The 20,835-nt window shown below is 35.2% G+C and overlaps 2 protein-coding genes and 1 pseudogene across 4 annotated transcripts in view; 2 read left to right on the top strand and 1 right to left on the bottom strand.

Annotated features, from left to right (window-relative positions):
- LOC128173180 (uncharacterized) overlaps positions 1-3,750 on the top strand; it is a 38,221-nt gene extending 34,471 nt beyond the window's left edge. For 2 of the 3 annotated variants that reach the window (XM_052838893.1, XM_052838894.1), the window contains exon 9: positions 90-3,750. In XM_052838893.1, coding sequence (XP_052694853.1) covers positions 90-3,274 — 3,185 coding nt within the window. In that variant the 3' untranslated portion in view covers positions 3,275-3,750. The remainder of the gene's footprint in view (positions 1-89) is intronic. The other variant, XM_052838895.1, reaches the window with a different exon arrangement.
- A 4,790-nt stretch (positions 3,751-8,540) lies between these two features.
- Positions 8,541-10,040, bottom strand: LOC128174463 (uncharacterized; annotated as a pseudogene).
- Positions 10,041-15,389: 5,349 nt separating this feature from the next.
- LOC128173200 (uncharacterized) lies at positions 15,390-19,312 on the top strand. The gene is made up of 2 exons (XM_052838926.1): positions 15,390-15,621; positions 18,753-19,312. Exons 1-2 carry the CDS (start codon positions 15,390-15,392, stop codon positions 19,064-19,066), a joined length of 546 nt encoding a protein of 181 aa, XP_052694886.1. The 3' UTR covers positions 19,067-19,312.
- The last annotated feature ends 1,523 nt before the right edge of the window (positions 19,313-20,835 follow it).

Here is a 20,835-nt window from a genome sequence, read left to right as displayed (position 1 = left end):
TTCCCTAACAGTTATTTTAAGGTTTTGAGTTTAACTTACATAAACATTAAACAGACGTTATTATAGCAGCAAATGTTATTTTTTGTCAGTATTACGCTTTGAAATTGCAGTTCTTGATCAATGGAGAGAGGACGACACCTTCTTCTTTTCAACCAGAGCATCTAAAGAAGTCGAGAGCAAAATAGAAAACCAAAACCTAGTGATTGTGACGGGACACTCCGGATCCGGAAAATCGGCTATTATTCAACATATTGCACTCAAGTACAAGTATCAGGGCTGGATTGTGAAATCATGGAAAGGTGTAAAGGAAATGAAAAAATACATCTTAGAAGAAGAATGTGATTTAAACTCTACAATATTAGTACTTAACGATCCTATTGGAAAAGATTCATTCGATAAAGCATCATATCTTTCTTGGAAAGAATCTGAACTAGCAATATTTACCTTTTTGAAAAAGGGAAAACTTCTTATTTCTTGTAGAAATTATATTCTTTTTGATAATAAAGTAAAAGGAGTTTTACAGGAAATAACAAATATCGTAAACATCGAAGATGTCAAGTATAAATTAACTTATGAAGAAAAACGAAGCATTTGGAACAAATATATGTCAAATGACAAAATATCTGAGGAGGATTTTACTGAAATTCTAAATACTGAAGCGTATTTTCCGTTATTGTGTAAACTTTTTTCTTCTGACATGAAATATCAAAGTGACGGATATAGATTTTTTAAAGAGCCCGTAAAGGTCGTTGAAGAGCAAATAAGATGTTTTAGAAAGGAGGACAGAGGAAAATACTGCGCCCTTGTTCTTCTTGTTCTTTTTAATAATGAATTTTGCTCTTATGATGTAGTGAGGAATGAGCTTTTAAGTTACAAATTCAAACGTGCATTGACCATGTGTGGATTGCCGCAGGATACCCCACCTTATGATATTGGTGACAATCTTGACCTTCTAAAGGGATTTTTTGTCAAAAAAATTGGCGGCGCTTATGAGTTTTATCACGATTTCGTTATGGAGGTGACAAGTTTTATTCTTGGAAAGGATTATCCAGCAGAATTAACACAATATGCCGATATTAGGTTCCTTCTTAGACGAGTAACCTTAGACAATGGGAGTGAACAGAATCGGCCGTTTACCATATATTTAAGTGATAGGAATATAGACATACTTGGAGAGAGATTTTTTAAAGCCTTTTTCGAAGAATGTTATATAGAAGTTATACTTCATCCTGCTTTAAGGGATAAAAGATTAATGAAAGTACTACAAAAAATATTCGAAAGACACCCAAAGAAGCTACAAGAGTTACTTCAAACCACAAAGAGTATGTATGACGATCATAAACAGTATTGGCCGATTACAGATGACACAATGTTGAAACTTGCCTTCGTGGCTTTGGAAAATGAATTTTCGCCTCTCTGTGCACTGGTGGCATTTTGTCATTCTGAATTGTCAGTCTATTGTTTTAAAACCTTATACCAATCAAAAACTGATTCGATCGGACAATATTTGATATCTGCAGTTTGTTGTAATGGCTCGAAAGGTTTCTTAGAAATGTTTTCGGATGAATCCATCAAAGATTCGTTGACAGAAACGTTTGGGGGTCTATTCCCCATTCACATTACGGCCTTATTTTATAATTTTGATATTCTGCAAGAGTTGATTCATTTTGGTGCTGGTGTGAATATGAAAACGAAAAATGAAAAAAGCTGGACTCCCTTAATGCTTGCTGCAAGTCGATACGATACCGATCCTCAAAACAATAAATATAATATGGACACTTCAAAACGACGAGATCAAACTGTTCAAATGTTGATAGATTACGCAGCAGACGTCAACTTATGTGCGGGAGACGGTGTTAGTTCTCTCTTTTTAGCTTGTCAAAACGGTCATACCAGTATGGTGAAAATTTTACTTAGCAATGGAGCATACATAAACCAGTGTACCAGGAATGGGGAAAGTCCCCTTTTTGTAGCATGTCAAGAAAGACACAACGACATTGTGCAACTTTTACTAGAAAAGGGAGCTGATATTAATTCAAGGACCGCCGATTACGAAGTTAGTCCTCTTTACGTTGCTTGCAAAAACGGACATGACAGCACTGTACAAACTTTAATTGACCACGGTGCTGACCTTAATTTACGTACCAGTTCTGGAGCTAGCCCATTATCCATAGCATGTCAAAAAGGATATAACAATGTTGTACAAATTTTGATAAGCAAAGGTGCAGCCGTTAGCATGTGCAAGTATAATGGCGCTAGTCCCCTCTACATAGCTTGCCAAAATGACAATATTAGCACGGTTAAACTTTTACTGAGTAATGGAGCAAATGTTAATTTGTGTAAAAGAGACAAAACAAGTCCACTCTTTAAAGCATGCCAAAATGGAAACGAAAGCTTGGTACAACTGTTGCTTGATAACAAGGCAGATATTAATTTCTGTGATGAAGACGGAACAAGTCCATTCTTTATAGCATGCCAGAAAGGAAACCATGAGATTATTCAAATTTTACTAAAAAGAGGTGCAGAAATAAATGCATGTACGTTAGATGGTTTAAGCCCTCTCGTTGTAGCTTGTCAGAACGGACATGAGGAAACTGTACGAACTTTGCTAAAACACGGTGCTGAAGTTAATTTATGTACCAGTTCTGGAGCCAGTCCTCTATTTATAGCATGTCAAAAAGGGTATAACATTTCTGTACAACTTTTAATAGACAAAGGAGCAGTCGTTAACATGTGCATGTATAACGATGCTAGTCCCCTCTACGTAGCTTGCGAAAATGACCATATTAGCACGGTTAAACTTTTGTTGAGTAATAAAGCAGATGCGAATTTAGGTAGAAAAGACAAAACCAGTCCTCTCTTTATAGCATGCCAAAATGGAAATGAAAACTTGGTACAACTTTTACTTGATAACGGAGCAGACATTAATATATGTGACGAAGGTGGAACCAGTTCTCTTTTCATAGCTTGCCAGAAAGGATATAATAAAATTGTACAGCTTCTACTGACCAACGGCGCAAATATCAATTTATGCACACTTGAGGGTTTTAGCCCTCTCTTTGTAGCTTGTCAGAACGGACATGAGGAAACTGTACGAACTTTGCTCGAAAACGGAGCCAATATCAATATACGTACAATAAAAGGAACTGCTGAAGATATTGCACTTCAATATGGACATGAAATCATTGTTCAAATGTTAAAAGGAACAATATTGCAAAAAAAAATAATTCATTGCAAGGAAAACGGAGACCATCTGAATCCCAGAGTATGCTAAAATCGATGAAACAACATTCATAACTTCAAATTTAACCTATGTTTGATTGGATATATGTTCACGAAAAACTTTATTCAAACAGTGGGAAAAATCAAATGAAATCTGTTAAGCATTGCTTTCTTCCTCAAAATGTGAAGAACGAGAAATTATTTTTTTTATTTGAAGCAGCGTTCATGTACAGCACCGGTATTAAGATTTTTTACAAATGAAATATGATGCTTAGGCTGATAAAAATACTTTTTTATGTTCATAAATGCAGATTTAAAACGGATTGGCAGGGATCTATACCACATGACAAAAAAACGTATTCATATAGAAAGGTTAATTTTGGTGGGGTGTTAAATACTATATACGATGGTTGTCTAATAAAGATCCTGGACAATCGCAGTTTTTTGTTTCAATTTAAATATGTTCATATATTTACATATTTCATACCTAAATGCTTGTCATAAACTTCTGAATTAAACTGTATTAATTTTGAATTTGTCTTTTAATTAATACGCAGCGCACTGCCCAGTGTAAGAATCGTCTAAACATCGTACATGTAACTGAGTTCTTTGAAATGAATATGTACTGGGTTTTTTTCAACATGTACGGTCATAATAATCTTCGATAATAATAATCTGTAGCTAAAATGTCGTCATTTTAATACGTCATTTGAAGCCATGTTAAACGAGCAGAATCTGATGATATTTAAAAAATTTACGGCAAGAACATGTCTATAAAAACGAAGCGAAAGCGAAGTGTGCTGACGGCTCGGAACAGCGCGGCCTCATAGAATTACAAATGGCGGAGGTAAAAGGCAAACACCATAGGATAATATTTCGAGATCACCTATCTACAAGTGACAGAGACGATTTCCTTATGGAATGTGCGGTTGCACCCTCTGGCCAAATGGTGAATAATACGACAAATTACTCTCAGGTAAAACAAGGACTATGACGTTATTAATGAAAATCATATTCTTCTATTATCTAAAAGTTGATTCTCGATCATCCGGACTACATTCTCTCTGAAAAAATTCATAAAACTGAACATTGACCGTCAACCTCCTCCAAACCCCTGGGAAAACTTCTGCAACTGAGCAGGTCAATGTATTCTATGCTTGTTTGGCTTAATCATTTCATCAAATGATTTTGTAAGTCATATCAAAATTTGACACAGCATTCCCACCCTCTATATCAAGAATACCAGAATATTGTTAAATAAAAATGCTTTCCCCAGTAAAGAATGAGACGGTGTTCCTTAGAAGAAGAGTGAATGAATATGAAATTTTCATAATACAGCTTTTTAAACCCCTTGCACATACCTGAAACTGTCCAACAACAGAAAAACAGAAAGTTCTATCCAAGACTGGCTTTATTGTTCAATGATAAAATTACTGATACCGTCCATTCTTAAAACAAAGATGGCAATGTTTCAAGATGGATATTAGCCTCAAACTGTCCATTCTTTACTACAGTCCCAAGGGCCTCGATCACTTTTTTCTCTCACAGAATGGACGTTTTCGGCTTATATCCTTTACTTAAAACGTCGTTATAACTAAACGTCTGCATCGGTCATTCTGGGCCGTGTGGCCTTAATAGGCAATGTATATACATGTATAATGATAACTCGAAACAAAGAATTTTTTAACATGCATGTGTACATTATTATAGTCTATATAAAAATATTATAATACTTTACCCAAAATGGCGTCGATATTTAGAATGAAACTACATGCGTTCACGAACTTGTTAAGCAACCTTGCTTTATGATATTTCTCGAAATACATCAGTGGTACAGGAGGAGCAAATCAAAATTGTTTACAAATAGATAGAAAGTCTAGTACAAAAAGTTTAAACACTTTAAGAAAAGCAAACTAATAAAGATAGCGCTTTCAATAGATAACTCCAATTCCTGTTTGTAAGTAGAATTTGTTGAATATAAAGCTTGAAGTATAAAATTATTTAAACAAATAAGATGCCTAAAATTGATAATTCCATTTGTAAATAAAAGTGCGAACCACATGTATATTGCTTTTGTTAATAAAAGTATAAACTACTTTTGTACATTTGCATTCAACAAAATACAAATAAAAAGTAGAGGGGGACAACATCTACTTGTCACAACATTTCTCTTCAATGACACACATTTCAAAAATCTTTAATACTGGAAATAATGCTATTGTACTGCATTACACATGATTATTCTTAAAGTACTTAACTTTAGCTGAATCAAATTTTTTATTATACATGTAAAAGTAGCCGGCACTATATAATATTCCGTGCAAGCGCTGGAAATAACACATGTAAGTAATAAACAGCAATGTTAAAAAGTTCAGCGGGATATGAAGTTGGTTGGTACATAATCAAATCTACCGAGAAGCCCTTCGGGTTTCAAAGGATTTGATCACGTGACAAACCAACTTACTTCATATCCCGAAGAACTTTTCAAATTGCTGTTTATTTTTTTTTAATTTAAACCAGATGTTTTTTGTATATACTGAGTCCGAGGAATTTTTTTATTGCATTATCTTAACCTATTTTATAAATTTAAAATTAAAAAAACCCCAACTGGCTGGATAGAAGCAGACAGGGATGTAAAACGTCTAAACTGAAATTGATTATACATGCATATGACCTATTTGTTTTCTTTGCAGTCCAAAAATATTTCCGGGGGGATGCATATTTTAAGTAAATTTACTGTAAGAATTTATAAATGTGAATTTTTCAAAGGGGGACGCACTGTCAGCTGACTGGTAATTTACCATCTTTTCGGGCTCTATATGACTTAATTTTGTAGTTTCTTCTTGCACCTGGAAATAATTTCATATTTTGCAATATCTATTGTCAACAATTTATCGCATATAAATGTATTAGGATTTTTATTTCAAAACGTGGAAGGGGTCTATAGTGCGTCGTATCTATTTTTCAAACTTTTGTTCTTTAGGTTAACTTTCACCATAATTTTAAACACTGTCCCAAATTAGAATTCCTAATAGCCTGTTTTTAATTTGAAAAAAAAAGGGGGGGGGGTTAACCTGAAGCAACGTCCCCGTTTTACGCGTTTTTCATTTATTCCTATAGTCGTAGTGATAACACATTCAAGGATTAATACTAATCTGTCAGTGATCTAAAAAATGTATTTTGTATATTTAAAGCAAAGTTTTTAAATCCGAGGCATCTGCTCGACTCATGATGAACTTGTCCTGCGCTTTTTGCCATAACGTTAATTATATAGTCAACAAGTGTTCTTGATTATCTCTTTCTGGAAAGTTCTCTCCATCAAAACTAAAATCGCGCATTCAAGAAAATAAAAAGCTCATTTTATTTAGTCAACTTATTTGTGTATTTGAAACCAAAGTTGTCCAAATTTTTCATAAAAATCTAACAATCAACGCTTAAGATCTTTACTACTTTGATAATATCGATGATAGCACCTTCTATGGAAAAAAGAAGAACATCTATACAATCATGCTTATATATTATGAATCAGGAAAAAGTACGATATGGAGAAATAGAACAAACAATTAAATACAGATATACTTCAGGAGAAATGATTATCTTTAAAAGGAATAAGAATGGCAAAAAGCAAAGGTCACGTACAAGAACATGTGGGTTGAACTACAAACTACTTTTGTAGCCTAGAATCTCGTAATTTTATTCACAAAATAATTATAAGTGTTAATATCATGGATAATACAATTATTCAGGATCAATTTTAAGAAGTCATAAAACTTAACAGGGCGTCAATTTGTATTTTATGTAAAATAATTTTGAATTCATCAATCAACAAAGAAATATATACAACTGATTTCCAACTTCAACGAGACATCACAATAACCCAACTGATTACTATATATCATTGTTTGTGAATCTTTCGTGAATCTGTATACGTCACCAGGGGACTTATTGTTTAAACAAACACTGTATACTCGGCTGTTAATTAAGATTCGCGTATGGGTTTTATCGTCAGTTCGATATATACATGTAATATCTAAAACACTTGGTAGTTAACGCATAGCATTGGACTGCCATGTTTAGTTGTTTGTTTTGTTTAAAAAAATAAATCGTATAACCGTGTAATCAAAAGGCTTTATTATGTGCCATGAAGGTCTATCCCGGCCTTTGAGCAATGAGAGACTAAGTACTCGCAGCAGAAGACGGAGGAAAAAGAAATTCTAGATTTCTCCCCAGAACTCAAGACTGTTCAAGAGGATGGGTGTACTGGTTTCAGCATCAAAGTTTATCTACATGTATAATATATATTAAGTCAAAAGTCTGTTGATGGATACGTCTTGTCCAACGTTATATTGATGTATGAGAGATGAGTTAAAATTGATTTCATTTTGTAATACACAGGCAAATGAATGTTTTCAACATTTTATAGATTGATTTGTCCTAATTTAATTTTCATATTAAAAACATACAATTTTCATGTGAATTTCGCATGAATTTTATATGAATTTGTCACAAATATCTAATGGCATGAAAAACATACGAAAAATTATTCGCATGAAAATTGTACATTTTTCATGCGAATATCATGCGAACATATTCACATGATATTCGCATGAGAAACGTTTCATCTGATTTTCGCATTGATTATTGCATGATTTTCATGTGAAAAGGAAATCGCATGAAAATTATACGAGCCACTTTTCCCTGTGTATAACCATAAAGATTTGTGCATTAATTTAGTGTTTATCCCTGTCTGACCTGTTTTACTTTTGATTCTCTATCTTTCCGTGCACTTTAATATTTGGATAAAACATTTTAACCATTAAAGATAAAAGAAGCGGATATTATAAAATTTTCAAGTCTTTGGTGCGTGTCTCCTTGGGATAATTTTGTTTGCCTCGGGAGGGAGAAAGGTCCAATACCCATTTTCAGTTAATTACTATGTCAGTTGAAAAAAAATTGAATTTACCGGTGGAGAAACCCCTCCCCTCTAGATCCGAGCATGGATAAATCCTTCGACTTCAGCAAATACATTCAACAATATTGGACACTTCAATTTCACTCGAATCAAATTGTCCCTGTTCGTTTCAACTGATCAACTTAGAATTTAAATTGCACATCCATCATACAGATGTGCGGCGGGTAAGAAGACGACAAATCAAATGAAAGCTTTCCACTCAGCTGAGATTTTAAATTATACCATTAAGAATACCATTGATATACATGACAATTTGGAAGGAAGAGAAACATATCTATAATTTCTTTGTACTTGTCCTTGTTTTGCTGTTCGGTAACGTTTGGTCATACCGTATTTCATAGTCAGCAAGTCTAGAATTGTATGATGAAAATGTAAAACACATAAATACACAATGTACTACAAAGAAGTCGTTTATACACATAAAGTATAACTAAACATGTTAACATTAAAGATAATGATAATGATAATTGGTACAAAAATGTAATACTGATTACATTAACATTTGATATTTTTTATAATAAGGAATGAAGAATACGATGGCAATTAAAAACAGAGCAGGACGTTTGTGCCATTGAAACATTGTGTTTTCTTCTTATATGTATATGCATAAGAAAGGGGAAGTCCCTCTTACATCACACCCACTTACACCTCTCTCTCTCTCTCTCTCTCTCTCTTTCTCTCTCTCTCTCTCCAATCTCTTTTATAATTTGGTCTTTGTAATTTCCTTCCGACATAGATATCCCAAATAAAACAAGGGATTTCCGGGTCGTTTCGGAATGTACAACTGTAGTTCAACATTTGGTGTTAAAGCTTCCCTGCCCTTTTCACTGTATATAGAATACAAAAACTGCTGGTCCGTGTTCATTAGCTTTTAGTCTAGGAAATACAGCACGGCCCGGTGATAAAGCTGTTCAAACTGTAGGAACACCTCACCTGTTCCAAGGAAAATTCCCCCGAAAAACCCACAGCAAAGTATTTCGAAAAATCGTGACGGGGTCAACATTTTCAGAAAACTCGTCGATGCGATTATAAGACTCTCTCTTTGAATCAAATCCTGGTGGAATTTCTAACTCGAATTGCACATTTTTATCAACTTCGTCTCGAAAATATCCAATATCGAGCCAAGCGTAGTAGGGATTTTGAAAACTTGCTTACGCACGGTGTTGGCCACCACCACGTATTTGGAATGTTGAGTCGCAGTGTATTCTGGAACCACTGTATTCGGGTTGTTTTTGGGATAACCTGGAACGTTATAGACAGATCTGACGTCATTAAGGAGTCTGAAGGGCCAGAAGTCAGTCCGATTTGTCAGGTAAATCATGGTGTTGTTGACACGGTCAGATCGCAGCCTTTCCATCAACTCTTTGAACTCCTCTGAATCTGTATACACCACCAGTGGATTCACCGGATACTTGAATACGGTCGCCCATTTGAAGTACGTCTTTGTTGAGAAATGCATGTTTCCGGAGACTTTCCGGAACGTTCCCAGATTCCAGTAGGCCGTTACTATAGTCAAATTTGAGGGCAGGTGTCTGGATCGCTGGACATCCGATTGGTTCCTGGAAGGATGGGTGAAGACATCGTCAACCGTATTTTCTACGTGTTTGTTATGCTTTGTGTTATAGAAGGAACTCTTTCTTGTAGAAATCGCAGTTTTTACTGGATGGAAATGGAAATCGTCCCATGTCTGTAAAAGAGTACAAGATACAATGTTATAGCGATTAAATTAAAAAAAACAATGATGCAGTTAAATCATTTCAGATAATCACGAATATTTTTTCCATGATTTCGCGTTGTGTCTATTTTCGTCAATTACATGAAACTTTTTATGAAATACGAATGTCATATTACTAGTAAAGGCGGTATTAATATAGTGTTTATACATAGGCGTCAATTTTTTTTCTTAATAATGTTATATAAAAGGGATGTGTTTTTATAGTGAAAAATATATAACTTGAGATGCAGGTGCAGTAACTGTTATACATTGTTTTACAGGACCAACATTGTTGTTTCCTCCGATATCCAAACCAAAGGTTATAAACGAAAATTAAACCTTCCATTTCCAAGATCCTTCCACTTTTCTTCAACTACGTTCATAATTTATTCCAATGAAAATTAAAGATATTACAATGTGATTGTATGTACCTCATCCTTTACACCCTGGTACTGCGACTGCAACGATTCAATTAAAACTGGATTCAAGTAAATATACGAGTATTTTGCGGATTCAGTTTTAAAAAGAAATTCTACACCATCAATTTCATTTACTCGGCTGTCTGTCAACACATGTATTATAATTGATCTAAAAAAAATCTAAAACATGCATGTTCTAAATACTAGTATCCTTAGCAATGTTGTTTTAATTATGCGATATTTTACATATTTTTTGTACCTCATATACATGTATGATTCTATGAATGGATTAAAATGAAAATTGATGGATTATCTTTAAGAAAAATTAATGGATTATCTTTTATGAAAATTAATGGATTATCTTTTATGAAAATATATCTATCATCTTTGGTCTTATCGAGTTACAAGATTGTACTCGGAACGCAGCAGTTAATGCACGTAACTTTATATCCACGTTCTGCTTACAGTAATTATACTGTATAACAAAAAAGACATTTGAGGGGATTATTATACTATATTTACATTTTCAACTGTTTATATGTCTGTGATAACATTACGAATCAATTTTGAATCCTAAAACCCAATAACTTAAAAACTTGGGCATGTCTTACAGCATTACCGAGAAACGGTATTTGCTGCGCCGAAGGACTTTATGATAGATTTGATCACACTTCGACCAAAATTATCATCTCATAATATTCAAAGAATGATTCCTTATTGCATGCTTGTATTTCTGTTCACTTTAAAACAACATTATTTTAAAACCACTATTTCTTTAATGTAGTACATGCTATGTATTACTTCGCGGCGCAGCCAATACCATGCTTTAAGACACGCCTATTTTGTGTCACTCATGTTTTATAAAGTTATTGGGTTTTAGGGTTCGAAATTGATTCATAATGTTCTCACAGACAAAGACAGTTGAAACAATCAAATAAGTACATATCTACAACTTTCACGGTAAGAACGTTTCAGTAAGAGATCTAGATATTTTCAAGCAGCATAGACCAGACACCAGAACGTTGATAACTTACGTAATAGGCATAAGTACTACGGACATCAGGCATAAAACTGTAAACAGTGGGGATCGCCTCTTTTCCATCCGTCAACAGTGCATCGCTCTCGTTCTATGCGTACCTATTTATGAGAAAATACACAAGTTACTTGAGTGGGCGACAGGTGAAATGAAGAATTATGACTCGGGTTGAAAATTAACCTGGCTGTCAATTTTCAATGTTGAATTCTCAGACAAATGTGTTGAATAAAGACCCCAGTCCGTTGAAAATTGACTCTGATCGTAGAAATTTGATCATGAAACCTGTTCTAAATTAAACAGCAAACAAACACATATTAAAGAATTGATATCATTAATATCTTTCAATTCAATAAAAAAAAAATCACAGTTTATTTATATTTGTTCTTTAGATTATTGTGTTTAAACATGAGCATCTTCAGTTCTAAATATTAAACACTCATGAAAACATGAAAAGTTTCACTGATTAGGGCTCGGATTATCAGATTAACCCTTTTTGTATGTAACTATATATTTTTAAATACAGGTATATTAATGAACTTTAACTGTACAATCGCCAAGTTTTGTGTTATTCATTTTTTTAAAAATAGATTATATGTCTCGAGGTTGTATTGGACACCTCCATGTTGTGACGTACTTCCTATCGAAATCAACAATAAAATCAAGTATTATTGTATGAATAGTTTCTTTCCCAAAATTGTCATTCAGCAGCGTAGCGCAGTGGGTTAGATGGTCCAATACGGATCTGTAAGTTAGGCATTCGAATCCCGCTGGGAAATTAAAAATTTTACCTTTCCAAAAAATTTAAAACGTATTTTGTAAAATTTGAAAAATCTAAACCGGTCGTGAAAGTATTTTAATCATAATGTACATTTTATCATCCTATACCACCTTAGTGTGAATAGTATATTTTTATTGGATTATAATGAAGCTCATGAAATCCAAAACTTTGCGTTTAAACGCAATCTACCTTGCGTTTAAACGCAAACTACTATGCGTTTTATCGCTACAGTTTTTGCGTTTTATCACAATCTTTTACCTTTTAAACGCAAAATACATTTGGAGAAACGCAATAACTATTACGATTAAATGCAATTATATAATTTAATTCTCATACTGAACTGGCCTCCATGAGCTTCCGCAGTTTATATGGTACAAAATACGAAAAACTTGTTTTTTCTCCAGAATAACTCCTTTCATATATTTCCTGAACATTTTCTAGGACCAAGAAAGTTTTGGAAGAGACATTTTCCTCATCATAAGTATGTACTTAGTTCATAGACTTTATGACCAGGAGCAGAGAAGATTTTTGAAGAATCAATGCATTTTCTCTATAATCATTATCGCCCCACCCAGTCGCCAAAACCCCTGACCAAGGGGTCATGAATTTGCCAGTTTGGTAAAAAGCTCGATGCTGTTTACAATCATGCCGGTGTAACGTAGAATAATGACCCCCGTAGAATAATGACCGTGGTCATTTTTCGACGTAGAAAAATGACCCCCCGGTCATTATTCTACGTAGAAAAATAACCCTTTTGCCTGAAGGATAAGTGTCATTTCATAAAAATAAGCATACCCTACATGAAGAAAAGTGACCCCTGTAGAAGTATGACCCCCTTACAGATTAAAGTTTTTCAGTATAATTTTTTATTATTTATGAAATAGTATTTACAATATTGTAATTTTTACTGCAGCTTACAGAAAGTAACGAAAATTATAACTCATATTCAATCAAACTTAATGTGAAAGAATGGGGTATATCTTAGAAAATAAAATCTTTACGTTATAACATGATACTGACGTATTGTATAGGGGTATGGTTTTCATCTTAATTAGTTATATTTACATGTATATATTTCTCATTATAACGAGTGACAACACATTAAAATTATTTTCATATACAAGACACTATAAAAAAAAATTTGTTTATTGGCGAAAAAAGAGTAGACTCGATATTGTTCATGAATTATACGCAATTGACGATTTTCCCCTACTAAAGACTACTGGGTATGCAAGTGCATTAACAATGAAACCAAAATTATGAAAAGTTTACTCCATTGTTGTGCATTATAACCATGCTGAAGTTAGCAGCCATTCAATAAGGAAAATCGTCAGAGTACTCGAACAGAAAATATATTTTACTTTATCATCAGCATATTTCAATTAATCTCAAGATGATTAATACATCAATTGTTTGTGGGAGCATTGGCAACTTCAGAGGGAGTAAAGCCCTCAGACCCTTGTTATAAATATTCAGAAACTTCCTCTACATAACGCGTGTGTTTCTAAATTCGTGTGATCAAAATCAAGGGGGATTACTAGTAAACCTTCAAAATGAGCCCTTAACCCCTTATTAACTTTTTTGCGCCCCCCCCCCTCCCCTGAAAAGTTGGGATTCAGTTCGTTCCGTTCAAATTACATCTTTTAATATTTGAATTAAAATGAATGTCGCATTCCAGCATAAAATGGGACCGAGTACGTACCGCTTCCCTTATTGCTTGTTGTCCTTGTTGCCTTAATAATTATGAGTTATCAGAAACAAAGTGAGAGTATTTTCTACAGAAGTTATCTCTCTTATCAGAGGGACATTCCGCCTTAAAAATCCCTTTCCTCCAGCAAGAAAATATATATAATTATCATTCTTTGTTTGACAATTCATTCACCAATGAATATTGCTTATATTATTACAACAATTATTCTTTCATGATTGCTGTTCATTAATTATCACAAAATTTAATTCCTCAATGTATATAAATAGCATGATTAGGTATTGACAATATTTGGCCTCAAAATTTACGATACTTTCAACGTCTTTGTCTGCGTTATTGAATATGTGCGTTATGTTCTTCGCAAAATCCTACAGGCACTAAAATGACGTCATTTTTCATTAGAGCTCGCTTCGCTCGCTATACGATCGTGTACGTAGTAGTCTGATCAGTTTAAATAGCGCGTAGAATTATAACAGTAGAACATATATTGTATCCCGTAATATTTTCTCTCGAACTCTATTCAACGAAATCAAATCTAAGGGCTGATAGAAAAAATGTATTTTATGAAAAAGAACAATATAGTTTTATATTTTGTTTTCTTAAACTTTATTTTTTCCTCTATAATACATGTTTGTACATTGTAGATGGAAAATACGTAAATAACTAGTATCTGGAGGGACAATATCGCGATTTTTATACGGTATTTAACTAGAATAAGTTAAACTTTATGCTCGTCATTAAAATCTTAAAATTTCTCTTCGGAAAATATTTTTATTGGATCAAAACAGCGCAAACAATCAATAAGTTTGATTCAAAATTTCTAGAGAAGTGTTTCTCATTTCTTTCAAAACATGTTGTTTCTTGTTTTGAAAATATTTCCCCAATACGATATCTTTCAGACAAAAAACCACATATATGAAGGAAGCAATGCATTCTTTGAATTTGAAGGTTGTTGGGGGGAGGGTTTTTTTTTTTATCAAGCCTAGATATTGTTTACTGTACGCGTAGCTCTTGTAAATACGTACGGATAGGTCTGATTTGCAGATGAACATCTGTATGCGTAGCTTCGAACATTACAATGAGCTAAATTACTTATGTTGACTGAAATTACGTTTTGTAAGACTCGTTTGTTTTTTTGTTTTTTTTTTTGAAAAGGTTAAAAAACTAATTAAGAAAAAAATGGACACAAATGTGTACAAAAAGCCCATTAACTTGTAAAATGTTATTTCCCGCGCTTGCAAGGGATGTCATCTAGTTATTTTTATATTATAGGTTTTGATATCAATTGCGTGTACTGTAAGTATATTATATATAAAATTTCTAGCTCCACTTGTCAAAATAGATACTATTTACATCTAATTCTTTATATATTGGATGGTGTTATCGAAGAAAGGGCCGACACCATTATCTCCCCTTTGTTACGCAGTTTATTACTAGAGTTAACTCCCCATTGAATATATAAATTAAAGCCCAAGCCCCGTAATCTTTCTTTCACTTTCTGTTGCTGAGAAGATAGATTGCGAATTATCAACTGATTGGAATGCCACCACGGCGGTCCAAACGGATGAGAATTGAGACGACAAGGGCGAGCGAAAGTAGAACGGCAAGGACCAGGGAGCAGCGACCCAATGGTATAATGGATGATGGCCCATCAGAACCGGTGCCAACCAATTCGGAGGTCACACAACCATCAAGGACAACGGCGTCATCTTCACATGCCATATGCATAGACGGTATTCCTCCAGCAGTCACATCGGTCCACAACATGCTAGGTTTGCACGTTAGCAACGCAATTAAACAAAAAATTATAGAAGGACAGTATATTGATCTGGCCTCTCTATTGCCTCCTAGACCTGGTGGGGATGAAAAAAAATTAATCGTAAATAATATGGGGGAAATAATATTCAAGGATGCTAACCCCAAAAAGGTTGATACCATAGAACAGTGGACTGATCTCATGTTTATATTTGCCGGGATTTATCTTAGTGGCCACCCTGCTTAATCCATAGAGCTTTTGAAATACATGCATTGTGTTAGGAGGGGGCTAATAGGGGAGCAGGGGGATGGAAAGAATACGATTTTCAGTATAGGTTACGTAAGGCTCATAATCCAGCATCATCATGGGGGGAGTGGATTCTGAGCTCTGGTTAATGTACATGACACCAACTTCAACCTTTAGTGCTCCTCAAACCCTGCCTAGAGCTACATCTAAAGGAAAGTGCTACAACTTCAATTTCAATTGGTCTAGCGAAAAGTTTCCTTGCACGTTCACTCATAGTTGTTTACGCTGTAGCAGCCAGCATACTATGATACACTGCACTCTTGCTCAAACTCATATGCATAATGTTTGTGCCCCCAGATTCCCAACACAACATGCTAACAATCAACCCAGGACACAACAATCGCATTACAGGGGACCCCAGAACTCCAGCAACCTGCGCCCCCGTTTTAGATTTATAAACCCACAAGGTGTGGGGCCTCGGCAAAACCCCTATTAAACTCCCTGCACTTAAAAAGTATTTGTCAGATTATCCACAAACTCAGACTTTTCAATTATATTATACGGGGCCAAGAATTCATATTCAATAAAAAAAATTTGATATTTGCGTATGAACATCACAACGAGCTTCAAGAAAAAATAATGAAGGTAGTAGAATTACGACGGGTCGGGGGGCATTTTGGGATCTTCCAATTTCAAACCTCCGCACATCTCCTATCGGAGAGGTGCCAAAGGGGGACAACTCTGGTTGGAGATTAATAACACACCTCTCATTTCAATAGCGTTAATTTTTTCATAGACCCAAGGGAAAGCTCAGTTAAATATACTTCTTTTGACTCGGTTATACACATGATTGCTAAAATTGGTCAGGGGGAATTTATAGGAAAATGTGATATAAAATCAGCTTTTAGACTTTTGCCAACATGTCCAGGGGATTTTGACCTACTTGGTTTTATGTTTGATGATATGTACTACATTGATAAGTGTTTACCAATGAGGTGTTCTGTGTCGTGTAAGGTCTTTGAAGAATTTGCAACATTTTTAAACTGGTTGGCAATAAAAAAATCTAATGTAGACATTATAGACCACTATTTGGAGGACTTCATATTTGCGGGTCACAATGCTTCTGTTTGTAAGGACACCATGTCTGCATTTCATAGTATTTGTCATGATCTAGGGGTACCTTTAGCTGAGGATAAAACTGTAGGTCCTACCACTTGCTTAACATTTTTAGGTTTGGAAATTGACACTATTGAAATGCTGGATAGAGTACCTCATCCAAAATGTATTGAACTCCAAAATCATTTAAAACAATTGTTACCACTCAAGAAAGTCACACTTAAACAGTTGCAATCAGTGCTGGGAAAACTTAATTTCTTTACAAGGGCAATTCGGCCAGGCCGTGCATTTGTTCGGCGCCTGTATGACGCCACCATCGGTGTCATGCAACCACATCATTACCTAAGAGTTACTCAATCGATGCGGGAGGAAATTTTTATGTGGTGTTGATTTTTGGAGAGTTTTAACGGCGTGGTTTATTTCTTAGAAGAAGAATGGCATTCAGATCAAAATCTCAATTTGATTACATATAGCTCAGCGTCTGCTCAACTAGCATGTGGGGCCTATTTGAATTGGGAATGATGTTTTTTTAGTTGGCCCAAAAATTGAAAATATATCGATGGGCATCACGACATGACCCTATTAGAGTTTATCCCCGTGGTTTTATCTGTCATCATTTGGACATTTTACGTAGACAATCAGACATTGGTTGCAGTTTTGAACAAACTAACCTCTAAATCTGAGCTTGTCATGGTATTAGTTAGAGCATTTGTCTTAAAATGCATGCGACACCACATTTTATTTCGTGCAGAATATATTTCAACCAAATCTAATAATATTGCTGGTGCCATTTCTCGTACACAGTGGACCAGGTTTCGCCAGGCTGCACCAAACGCAAGGAGGGACCCCGAACCCATCCCCCAGTCATTTCACAACATTATTTCAAGTTTGAATTTGATCGGCTGTTAGAAGCTGCAATATCCGATAACACACATAGTGTTCAAAAAGTCGGTTTACTGTCGTATCAAAAAGTTTGTCATCAGTTCGCACTTGCATGTTCAGTACTTATTGCATCTATCAACATCTGGCCTTGCTTTTACAACGGTGCGTTCGTATTTGTCTGCAATTTCTTATCACTGCAAGTTACAAGGAATAGGGGACCCAACTTCTCAATTTTTAGTTACTAAGCTTTTGCAGGGCATGAAACGCTTAAATCACAATTCTGATACAAGACTGCCTATAACTAAAGACTTGCTTGAAAAAATAATTTTGGTTTTACCCACTACATGCACTAATTCTTATGAAACAAGTCTTTTCTCGGCAGCATTTTCACTAGCATTTCATGGTTTATTTCGTGTCGGTTAATTGACTGTTCACTGTAAAATTCCGAACAAAATTGTACTTTGTATGGAAAATCTAGCTCTAGACCTTGATAAACAGCTATTGTTAATCAATCTCAAACATTCGAAGACTGACCAGGTAGGAAAATGTACAATTTTGCAAATTAGTAAATCTAAGGGAGTTGCGTGTTCATTTAAGCTTGTTGAGAAATATTTAAGTGTTCGCCCGTTGACTGCAGGGCCTCTTTTTTGTCACTTTGATAAGACCCCACTCACAAGATACCAGTTTACGGCAGTACTCTCAAAAGCAGCAGTTCGTCTTAAGTTACCGGAGAACACAATATACAAATCTCATTCTTTTCGGATTGGAGCTAGCACTGAATTAGCATTGCAAGGTTTTTCTGCGGAAACAATTCAGAAATGTGGAAGATGGAAATCTTCGTGTTATAAGTCATATATTCGCATACCAAAATTTTAACTCAAAGGCTTTGCTTATCTATTGTAGACAAACAAAAAGTGTGGTTAGCGGGGTCCTCAATACTGAAGTATGCTCAATTAGAAGCATTTTTAAGACCTGGAGGCCTTCACCTGAACTTGAAAAGGCTAAATATTTCATTATGGTGGCAGGAGTACAGCGGCCTGAAATTGTCTCAAGTAGAGCAGAAGCTTAAAACCCTTGCAAAGGTGGGTGCTGCACCTAATGTCCTTTTAATACACTGTGGGGGAAATGACTTAGGGGAGACCTCAATTCGAAAACTCAGGCTAGTTTGCATTAAGCTTTTTCAAGTTTATTCTCAAAACTCTCGTGCTATAGAATAACAACGTAAACGCCTTAATTCTTGTGCATCCAGGTTGGCCTTGCGGTATGACGCCGCAATTATCCGCCATCCTGATATAAAGCGTGACTCCTTTTTTTGTGATGGAGTACACTTGTCAAAATTGGCTAATGCTGTTTTCCTAAATACTCTTCAGGGGGGCCTTGAGGCTATCTTAACAAAAGGGCATGCTTGCTATCCGGCTTAGCAAGCTTACCCTAGGACACGGTTGTAAGTTAAATCCGCTCATACCCCCACCCATATGGTGGCGGAGTTCCCAATCTCTAAAGCTCCATAGCTGCTTTCGAGTTTGGGAACTTATGGCGCGAATGAGCGGCGCTGGTCATTTGAGACTAGTGCATGTATTATTATGTGGACATTGACCCCTGCCCCTCCCAAGGGTCAATCGTAAATTCTTGACTTCTGCACCTCCCAAAATAAAGGTATCAAACCTATGAACTTCAAACTTTGAGTGAAATTTGAATGAACTTTGAACTTTGAATTTGCTGATTTATGTTAACTATATGTATGATGTTACTTCATGTATTGAATTTTGAAATTTGGGGCATGCCCTTTGTCATGCATGGCGGCCCATTACCCTTAAACAGCCGTCCCAATCATCGCCAGATTTGAAATAAAACAATTAAAAATGTTTTACTATTTGTGTTTTGTTGCGCACTTTTCTGAGATAATATTTACATCTTTAATAATAATTCTTCATGGATTGGATGGTGTTATCGAAGAAAGGGCCGACATCATTATCTCCCCTTTGTCACACACTTTATTACTGGAGTTATCTCCCTATTGAATATGTAAAAAGCCCAAGCCCAATAATCTTTCTTTCAATTCCTGTTGCCGAGAAGATAGGTTGGTTAAGTTAATATTAAATTTTTCTCTTTGATAAGCACGTGCTGCAAATAACCCACCCTTCCTTCTCTTTTGAAAAGGTATCTGCTGGTTGTTCTGTTTTATTTTTCAGAAATCCTGTAAGGACCTGTCTTCCGGTACGGCTGTTGTATGCTACACGTGTGCATTTAACACCTGATTGGCGTGAATGAGCGGCGCTGGTCATTTGAGACTAGTGCATGTATTATGTGGACATCGACCCCTGCACCTCCCAAGGGTCATCGTAAATTCTTGACTTCTGCACCTCCCAGAGTCAAGGTATCAAACCTGTGAAATTTGAATGAACTTTGAACTTTGTTTGAATTTGTTGATGTTGACTATATGTATGATGTTACTTCATGTGTTGAATTTTGAAATTTGAGGCATGCCCTTTGTCATGTATGGCGCCCCATTACCCTTAAACAGCCGTGCCCAATCATTGCCAGATTTGAAATAAAATTAAATGAAAATAAAAATGTTTTACTATTTGTGTTTTGTCGCGCACTTTTCTGAGATAATATTCAACCAATTGCTTCTGCATCCATTACAAATTTTCAGGGTACAAAATATGCTAAACACTGCAATGAAACAATTGCCTCAAAATGCAGGGAATGAATGCTTTGTTACTATTGGGTACAATGTATCTCATAATTATGAAGAGAATTGTTAACATGATAGAAGTTAGCGTCTTCCTGGCACGCATCTGCTAGTTCGTTTAAAATAATATAAAGATACTTCTAAAGTTACTGAGTACAATGATCACCTATCAGCTCCAAAATTTCCTGAGTTGTTTGCTCACCCAGACAAATTTAAGACGGGGGTTATTGTCGGCGCCTTGTTAAAGTTGATAAAAAATGTCTAAACAAAACATTTAAATCGTCATCTGGT

The sequence above is a fragment of the Crassostrea angulata genome, chromosome 2 (assembly GCF_025612915.1).
Source record: "Crassostrea angulata isolate pt1a10 chromosome 2, ASM2561291v2, whole genome shotgun sequence".
Taxonomy (NCBI): Eukaryota; Metazoa; Mollusca; class Bivalvia; order Ostreida; family Ostreidae; genus Magallana; species Magallana angulata.
This window is presented reverse-complemented; position numbering and strand designations above follow the sequence as displayed.

Coding starts and splice junctions, on each gene's coding strand:
- LOC128173200 (XM_052838926.1), top strand. CDS start 15,390: ATGCCACCACGGCGGTCCAAACGGATGAGAATTGAGACGACAAGGGCG. Junction 15,622..18,752: donor ATCGGTCCACAACATGCTAG/GTTTGCACGTTA, acceptor TATCTATTGTAG/ACAAACAAAAAGTGTGGTTA.